Source organism: Rhagoletis zephyria, unplaced genomic scaffold, assembly GCF_001687245.7.
Source record: "Rhagoletis zephyria isolate East Lansing unplaced genomic scaffold, Rhagoletis_zephyria_1.1 Rzeph_scaffold_02625, whole genome shotgun sequence".
NCBI lineage: Eukaryota > Metazoa > Arthropoda > Insecta > Diptera > Tephritidae > Rhagoletis > Rhagoletis zephyria.
In genome coordinates, this window is record NW_016159709.1 from 10032 (window position 1) to 20116 (window position 10085).

General features: G+C 35.4%; 1 protein-coding gene across 1 annotated transcript in view; it reads right to left on the reverse strand.

Annotated features, from left to right (window-relative positions):
- The window catches only part of LOC108367301 (proclotting enzyme), a 26787-nt gene that overhangs the window by 4457 nt on the left and 12245 nt on the right, over positions 1-10085 (reverse strand). The window contains exon 3 of the mRNA XM_017621885.1: positions 5433-5596. Within this exon, the coding sequence (XP_017477374.1) occupies positions 5433-5596 (164 nt within the window). The remainder of the gene's footprint in view (positions 1-5432; positions 5597-10085) is intronic.

Here is a 10085-nt window from a genome sequence, read left to right on the forward strand (position 1 = left end):
CGGAAACCATGCTGATGCTTCGCTGGGGTCAGGTGGTTCGCGAAATACGAGAGCATCAGGTCCTCAAGTGTCTTCGCTACCGGGAAAATGAGTGTTATCGGTCGATACGAATCTCCTTTGTTGGCGGGTTTCCCCGGTTTGAGCAGTGGGACCACTCTCCCCACCTTCCAGATGTCTGGGATGATGAGAGTGGCCATAGACAAATTGAGGACCTCCGTTAGGTACGCTACTCCCACAGGTTCCAAATTTTTCAGCATCAGCGTGCATATTCCGTCGGGACCCATGGCTTTGGAGGCTTTCGCCTTCCCGATGGCCACCTGAACTTCACCGCTGGTGAATGCAAGGGGGGCACAACTTGTTGGCAGTTTAAGCAGCCTTCTGGTCCCTCGACGCTTGGTTTTGTCCACCGGAGGATGCAGTATGAACTGCCGGCTAAAGTAGCTCGCGCATCGCTCCGGGTCCGACGAGGCATGGTCGCCGAAAGAAATTTCGACTCTGTCGTCGTGCTTCGTCGGATTGGACAGTGACCTCACAGTTGACCATAGCTTAATCACACCAGAGGTGAAGTTACAGGTTTTCAGATGTTCTTCCCACTTCTTCCGCTTTGGTACGTTCACTAGTTGCCGAATCTCCGCGTTGAGATCCCTGATACAGGGATCTCCGGGATCGGCCTGACGAAGGCTGTCACGTTCATCGGTTAGAACATCCGCTTCAGCAGGGAAATTTGGACGTGGGTTATCAACGGCGGCTGTCTTAGAAGCCAAACATTTAGGAGAGGGTAGGAAAGGTATCGGTTGCCTTGTACTAGTGTAGGGAAGCTATCGGTAAAAGGTGGGGTCTCTCGCTCAAATTAATTCATTAGTTCTAGGAAACCAGATTTAAGCCTATATTGTTTTAAGGAGCCGTTGTCTGTTGGAACTCACTAGAGAATGCTACGCCAGTAAAACAGGAATTAATGGAGCAATAGGAACCACACCTGCACTGGCGATTAACATACATATCGCACACCGTCTTCAAAAGAGTCACAACTCAAAATAATACGTTCGTCACTTTCTTTTAGACTGTCCAACCTTCGCGAGGCTAAAATGGAAGCATTTTCGCTCGCACTTCTGAACAAACACTGAGCTCTTAGGGATCGAGATTAGCCGAATTTGAAATTTCGTAATCGGCTCACGGCGTTAACTTAACCCAACCTAACCTGTACTTCTTTGAGCTATGAAATAGTTGGTCACATTAGGCATAAATATATGTATCTATGTATGTACTACATAATTATTAAATTAATTTGGTTATTTTAATAAATACGCGTAAGTTCGAGTTGCAACCTAAACTGTGCGTGTATGCACTTTTCGTTTTTTGTCATATGCATTATTTCGATTTTAGGACGAAACTGTGCATATATGCATTACTTCGTTTTTCTCATATGCATTACTTCGACTTTGAGTCGGAACTGTGCATGTATGCATTACTTCGGTTTTTGTCGTATGCAATATTTCGGATTTGAACCGAATCTGTGCATGTATGCATTACTTAGCTTTTCTTGTATGCACAAAAAGAATTCTAAAAATATAGCGGTAATTTTTAGCGACTTGAACTTGCACTTTTGTTATACTTAAATAAAATTGGCTATAAAGCTCCGAAATCTTTCTAGGAAGTCTAATTAAACCAAGTGAAGAAGTATAAGATCGGGGGAAACCGAACTTTATATATCCGGCGCACGTATTAAATATCGTTTTTACACCTTTCAGTAAACTGCATTATGCGCAAGAGTATTCTTCCCGATGTCAAACAGTTTCGATAATATGCTATGAGATATTGAAATAATTGGAGCAAGTTTGGTGGAAATCGATATGGGGCTATCAATATACACTATATGTATGTAGTCGGTCATAAGTGGGTGGTGCCACACCAATTTTACAAAAATTAATAACATTGTGTCTTGTTAAGAGGTTGGTGTAAGTTTGCGTCAAACATCGGAATTTTCGTATTTCTTAAATTTACCGTTGTATAGGAGGTGGGGGTAATTTTAGTCCGATTTCAGAAATTTTCAACATATGGATTTTTTGAGCCAAGGTTGATAAATATACCAAGTTTGGTAGAAATTGATAAACCAGTTACCGAGATACACATATGTAGGCGTAAGTGGACGGTACCACGCCCAATTCCCAAAAATTTTCCTAAGTAGCATTTTCGCTGTATATGTCGATTTTGAGTAAATTAGCTTAAATACTTATTTATCGCAGTTTTCGTATTTCTCTAAATTACCGTTATATGGGAGGTGGGCGTGGTTCTTGTCTGATTTCAAAAATTTTCCAAGGGTTTCTTAGTCAAGCCCTAAGCAATGTTCGCACCGAGTTTGGTGGGGATTGGTAAATGGACTACAGAGATACACCATTTTATCATAAGTGGGCGGAACCACGCCCATTTTCCAAAAATTTAATAACTGTCTTGCTTTATGCCGAAATTCTACTTCGCATACCAACTTTCAACAATTTGGATCCAGTATTGGCGAAAATACCGTGGTTTTTTCATATTTCGAAAATAACGTTAAAGGGTAGGTGGTTGTCCGATGTTGCCAATTTTCAATCCCAACCTACCTTGGATAAAGGGAAACCTACTTACCAAATTTTGTTGATATGCAGTGTTGGAAAAAATTATAGAAACATACAGCTTTCATATATTTTTTATTGTCTGAAGAACTCTTTAATTTTAAACACATTCCGATTTCGTACATTTCGTTTACGTTAATTAAAATCTAGACTTCTTTTGCAAGGGCAATAAGCCATAAATAAATTGTGGCCCCTTTTTTAATTTTGGCCTGGAAGATATAAGAGAAACAAAGTATTATCTAAATAAATTAAGCTTTGAACAATAAATTCTTACAAAAATATTATTGCTTTAATAGCTTATTGAATCGCCGCTTATTGAATTGCCTGATTACGATGACGATGTTTGCACAAACACTTTTCGGAATGGAATACCTCGATTTTAGAATGTGGCGCCACAATTCGTCTTTATTGCTGGCTTTAAAAGGCCCGATTCTCTTCTTTCAGTCCGCCCAAACGTGCGCAATAGGGTTGAGGTCTGGCTATTGTGGCGGCCACTCCATAGCCTGCACTGTTTCCTTCTTTAACCACTACTTTACCAGTTTTGACGCATGTTTAGGATCATCATCCTGCAGTAAATCCCACCGCAATGGCATTTCCTCTTTAGCATAGGAAAGCCTTATCATCTGTAATATGTTTACATAGTCAAGCGCGCACATTTTGTTCTTAATCCAAAGTATTGGACCAACTTCTTTCCTTCGGGAAGCAGCCCTATACCATAATGGAACTCCCGCTGTGCTTAACCGTTTTTTCGTGTGTTGTGGATCAAAGGCTGTGTTCGTAGGACATTTTACGTACTATTTTCCATCTGATCCAAACATATTACTCTTTGTCTCATCAGACTGCAGCACATTTTTCACCATTTTGACGAAAAAGATGTTTTCTGGCAAAACCAAGTCTGTTGTTTTTGGTTTTAAGGCTCAGCAACGGTACCTTTCTAGAGATTCTGGCTGAAAGTTTGGCTTCTGCCAATCTGTACGTCATGGCTCGGCTTGTTACATCGACATTAAATTCTGTTTTCAGCTTTCTTGAAGACAGAAAACGGTTTACTTTGTAATGCCGAATTAAACGCCTTTGATCGCTAGCAGTCATTTTTCGCCTTGTGCGTCGTGTTTCTGGTTTTTTACGCTATGAAGGGCAGGGAACACCTTCGTTTTGGAACAGCCCACCATATCTACTATCTTACTCATCGAATTTCTTAAACTTATTATTAAATTCTTCTACTCTTCCGTGCAGTGTTTAGCTCGGCCCATTTTATTATTTTTTATGTTTCAATAACCTATAGTATAACTCTAATTTAGTTAACATTCTTTAAAAACGCAATTAGAAGTGCCACAAATAATTAATTTACCTTTTGTAAAGCACCAATATTAACACACACGTTTGGTTTCTATTATTTTTTCCAAGCGCAACAATTCAATTGTTTACTCTCTCGCATATAAAGTGAAAAGGATACAAACTAGCGGAACAAAACAAAGAATAACCTTTAACTGATATTTGTACAGGGTGCGCCATTCCAAAAAATAGATATAACTGGTGTTGATATAATTGATTTAATATTTTTCAATAAGTTGTTTCTATTATTTTTCCAACATTGTATCTCAATTCTCGAGTTATCGTGTACACGGACAGACGGACAGACATGGCTTAATCGATTTCTCTTTTCATTCCGATCATTTATTTATACATTTGTCTATATCTATCTCGATTCGTTTTGGCTGTTACAAACAACCGATATGCGAACAAAGTTATAATACCCTTGGGCACAAGTGCGCTCGGGTATAAAGATCGAAATTTTTATAAAAATTTTTTTAAGTTTAACTAGATTTTGCGAACTTTGGGCAAACTTTGAAACTTTTACTAAGGTGGTATCTGATATAAATCGATCCATATTTAAAATGAAATAAAGATAAGTTGCCAACAGCATCATTTTGAACTTTGCTGCTATTATTTTGAACGCCACTGTACATACATATGTGCGTAACATTTTTTAGTACTCGTATTAGGAATGTTAATCTCGGAACCCGGGATTCTTGGCAAATATGCCCGGGATTTTCGGGATTGGAAATTTGCGCTGATGGCAATAATATAAACTCCTTTTCTTGACCAGTATTGGCTATATATTTTTTTTTTTAACAATTAAGTTTTTGTAAATGTCTAGCTCATTATACATATAACTCCGCGCGATAGTAAATTTTAAACAGAAATATCAATATAATCGCGAAACCATGGGCCAAATATAGTAAAATTGCGCTTTTAGTTTTTCACTCTGACGTCAGTAATACAAAAATGATTTAAAAAATTTTGAGAAATAAGCTTAGAGAAGAAGTATGGGTATCAAATTAAAGAGGAAATCCCGTAGAATTTAAGCAGATTCAAGTTATTGGTGCAGAAGGTAAGTGTTGTTGAAAAGTAATTAAATTGTATCCCTAAAATTTCGCATATGTTAACATATTTGAATATGTTAAGGACTTATATAAACTCGATAGCATCCTCGAGTTTCGTCCTTCTAACTTTATCAGCTTAAAAAATTACCTATTCGTCTTGTAAATCCAAAAAATATTATTTTTTTTTAAATTCTAAAAGAATTTCCTCTTTCATTCAGTACCCATATTTTTATTCTGCATTGCATTGAATTTTTTAAATATTTTTTTGCATCAATCATATCTTTCAAATTACAAAGTCCTTTAAAATGAATTCCGACGTAAATTTTTTTCGATTTGAGTTGTTGAAAAGTAATGAATATCTAAATCCCGGGACTAATCCCGGGATCCCGGGAACGGAAAAAGCTGAAAAATTAACATCCCTAACTCGTATTGAACTCACTTGAAAAATCACTTGACGCTTCTTCAATATGTGACGCATCAAATAATCGCCTCCGCCGCTAGTACTGTTATATTCGTTAGAATTAGAATGCAGTTCGCTGTAAGCATTTTCATTATCGTGACGACCCCATTGAAATTCATCATTGTCAGGCAATTTGAGTAGATCTGTGAAATGATATGAAATATTGAATTAAATGTAATTAATTGCACGTAAACCGTATAAGTTGCGGATATGAAAAATTCCCTTGCAACTGGCATGCGTGTAAAATACGAGATATTTAAAGTATGTATTAAAAAAAAACGAATAAAAGTTGACTTAGGACTAAATTCAGTTAAATATGCTACCATTTTCTACAAACGAATTTGCACATATCGTAAGACCACCACCTCTCTGTCGGTTATTTTGGAAAGCTATTGATAAAGATATACTGCACATGGTCAAATCCGAGAAAGGGTCAACGAAAAACGGGAGACCTAAATAAAAATTTCAAATGTTTCACCTAAATCCGTCCAGCCGTTTCTGAGTGAAGAGAGTTCACGCGTGGTGTCCGTTTTTCATTTCTAACTTTTAAAAATAAAACCTTACAGGCCCAGTTTTTTAATTTGACATCTTATTTTTGAAATTCGTAATAACGATGCAGATCTGATGACCTTCACAAAAAATGCCTTGGCATATTATATAGGTATGTACATATGCACATATATGTAGAGAGTTAAATAGATATAATTTTTTGAAAAGATGGCAACCCTAATGAAAAATATTTTCAAACTAAAGTTTTCTTAAAACTCTTGCACACTTATGTTAATATATCATTTAACTTGTGTATAAATTAAATAAATAAACTGGTCGCAAACCTCTTCAAAAGTATTTTAAAACTAAAATCATTTTAAATCTATTTCATCTGACATTGTGCTACCGATTTCAATTAACTGATAAATTTAATTGAATTTGATTTTTAAACACGTGGCAACTCTCTTAAATACAGTTCAGAAGTACATAAATCCCATCCAAACCCACTTTGACTGATATCCATCTTTTAAAAATTCATCTAACTTATTAAATAATTTGATTTTAACTTGTTCAACGGGTTGCAACCCTCTTCAAATACAAAAAAATCGAAATGTTCAAACTAAAGATTTCTTTACACTTATTTTTAACCGACTTCAAAAAAGAAGGAGGTTATCAATTCGTCGGAATATTTTATTTTATTTTATTTTTATTTTTGTGTGTGCGGTGACAGCATAACTTTGAACCTCGTCAACCGATTTCGATAATTCTTTTTTTATCGGAAAGGTGGTACCTCAAGGGTGGTCCCATACTGATTAAATTTGATCATGGGATTATGAAGAAATTAACGGTAGTTCTAAATTTTTATATGAGAATTGAAGTCGGTAATATTTTTTGCTTAAAAATTACTTTTCGGAGAAAGAAAAAGACATATGTATGTACATACTTATGTACATATCGTTACCGTAATAGATTTTTTTATTTCTAAGTGTAAAGAGAGCCGTGAGAGATTCATGATTCCATTTCATTTTTTTTAATAAAATCCCTACAAATATGCCACACAGAATAGTTTTTTGAATATAAAAGTAATTCATATGGCAATCGAAAAACAGACTTTCAAATAAATACAGAAAATAAAATTAAAAAATATCACAATTTGATCGCGAAAACACATATTTTAATTGTAATTCTTTATCCTTTTCCAAACCAACCAAATTAAAAGTTTTAAATTTGACGTGTGCAAATACAAGGACTGAGAATCAAAATTAGGAGAAAAGATAATAGGTGAGACGCTGAGTATTCGTGTCAGTCAGTGGCGGACCCACGGGGGGTGTTTTAATATGGCGCATATGTATGTATAATATGGCGTCTATGTATTAAAACACACACCGTGGGTCCACCACTGACTGACACGTAGTTTAACCCCCAAAACCCGCCTCCCGCTGGATCCGACACTGATACCAGGGGTGGGCAAGGCCAAGGCCGAAAAGTGTCATATGTAAATTCTAAATGCTACTAGGAGCCACAAAAAAAAAAAAAAAAAAAATAATTTTAGTTTTAAATAATATTATTATTAGAAATGAAAAATAGTTATTTTATTATTATTCTAAGATAAATAACTGTGGTCATAAGCAATAACCGCCTAAGTCGAAAAACCTGAATTCGAGAAAAAACGTATTAAACATTTGGATTGTAATGTTAACCTTATGGGGAAACCAAAATATGTTCGTCTATAACTTTTTAAATAGCCTAGCTGGCGAGATGGGGATTTCACACACACGTGGAATAGTATTTGCAGAATACGATAGCATATATAACTCAATTCTTTCTTAAGTCGACTTAAAGAAAATTTAAAAGATCCCTTTGGCCGAATTTTCAAAATCTGGTTTTACGTCAGTTAAAGCCGTTCGTAACAGTTCTGTAAATGTTGGTAAGTCAATAGGTACGTTCGATTAAAATCTCCAGTAAAAAATGTCCAACACCAAAATTCCGGCGAAATGTCATCTCCCAAGAGAAAAATATCCAAAATAGTACGCGAATAGAAAATTTGCAGAAACTTGTAGAGTACAAAGACTCACAGTTACACGTTGTACCAAAAATTTAAAATATGCGGCACGCAGCTGTTTTCAACAGCGGATATTTTAAATCTGGTACCTGTTGCTGGAATGAAAGCAATGGCAAAGCTTTATGTTGCATTTCCATTGCCTTAGCTTCTTTTATTCCAAAAAGTCCAACTCTTCCTCGCTTCTCTTAAAAAGAAGTATTTTGGATATTGTAAATTTATCCTCAATTATTTATCTATTTATATGGGCAAATCTAAAAAATAGGTACACTCTCAAAAAAAAAGTTTTAATTTTTAAATTTGTGAGCACACCTATGTTTTACATATCATTTTATTCGTATTCTCTTAATAAATCGATTAATACAAGTGTAATTCATTTTTATTAAGTGCTTCCAAAGTTAGACGAGGAATAAACATGAAATAGAAAATAAAAGAATAAGCTGGGTTCAAATTACATTGTTCAAGTTGTAAATTTTGAGCAAAGATTTTGAAAGTTGAACTCACTTAATTGGGACGTTCTAAATTCAATGGCATCCCCCATTTTACCAGATTGGCTCCGGTTTTCGTGATAACGGTATTTGAAAATTTCATTGAATTTTAACTATTTTATAAATAACTTCCTCAGTTTTGAAGTTATTTTGCTAAAATTTTTCAGATAACGGTTTTTTAATATCACCTTAATTATTCCTTAGAAGTATCGAAATGGGTGCACTTTAACGTATAGCTCCAATACTACTGATTACTCAGATATGTGGTTTTGCGCTATTACTCTAACTTTATATCTGAATAATAATTTGTGCTATATGTTAAAGTGAACCTATACTAAATTTTTACATGCTTAGTTGGAGGAGTTATAATGCAAAACAACGTCTCTGGACAATCAGTTGTATGGGAGCTAGCTTTTAGAATGAACCGATTTCGATGATTTTATGAGATAGTGAAGGAAATATTAAAATACAAGCGTGTGCAAAATTTTAGTAAAATATCTTCTAAACTAAGGGAGTTTTTTTTTAGATAATAGTTCAAATTTAAGCAAAGGTTCAAGTACCGCTATCTCCAAACGTGGAGACAATCGGGCAAAACTGGGGAAGCCATGGAATTCAAAAGGCCCCAATTAACTAAGAGCAGCTATCAGAACCGTCGGCCGCTGTGGTGGTAAGCAGTGCGCGCTTTCACTCACCAGCACCTGGGTTCAAGCCCTGGTCAAAGCAACATCGCAAAAAATTTAGAAAAAGGTTTTTTCTTAACAGCGGTCGTCCCTCGGCAGTAGTTATAAAAATATTTAGATCGTTTCGACGTATTTTCCAAATGTGCTATCAACAGGGAACGGATTTTATGGAAATTGCTTTTTTTCTGCTAAAGATATAGACTATATTCGATTAAGAATGTCCACGATTTAGCTTTCCCTGATTCCATATATACACATTTGATGTTGCTTTTTTTACCTTTTTTAAGATATTTGCCTTTTTTTGCCTTTTTTAAGATATTTGCCTTTTTTTTACTTTTCTACCTTTCAAAAAGTGATTATAGCATTTACAATTTTTTTTTTAAGATTAAAAAATATACACTTTGCCCATGCGGCTTGTAGAAGCGCAGAGACCTTTTGCCAAATTGGTGTTGGAAAAATTCAAAGCCGTTTTCTCAGCTAACGAAGGCTTGGAGACAATAAGGGGTGTGGATAAAATTGTAAAGGGCGAGGAAAACGCCCTTATTCCTGATAATATGAACGTTTCAAACGTTCCATATTTAAATTGGGCGCCGCTTGTATCAACTTACGTCGAGCACACATTTAGTACATTCAGGGCTCTTCTTCGCGAAAATCGAATGAAAATGCTGCCAGAAAACTTCAAAATGCATGTTGTGGTTCAATGTCACTACAACTATACAGATTAAAGTTTTATGAGTTAGAAAGGATAAAATAGTCAAAGATTCTAAGTACAAATTTTTCATATAATGAAACTAGATCATAGTTTTTCTCCTTTTACTTGTAATATAAACATTTCTAAAATAAATGTATTGTGGCGAATACTGAGGTAACACAAAGCGAACAACGAGAAATAGGCAGAATGTTCGAGGAACGACGT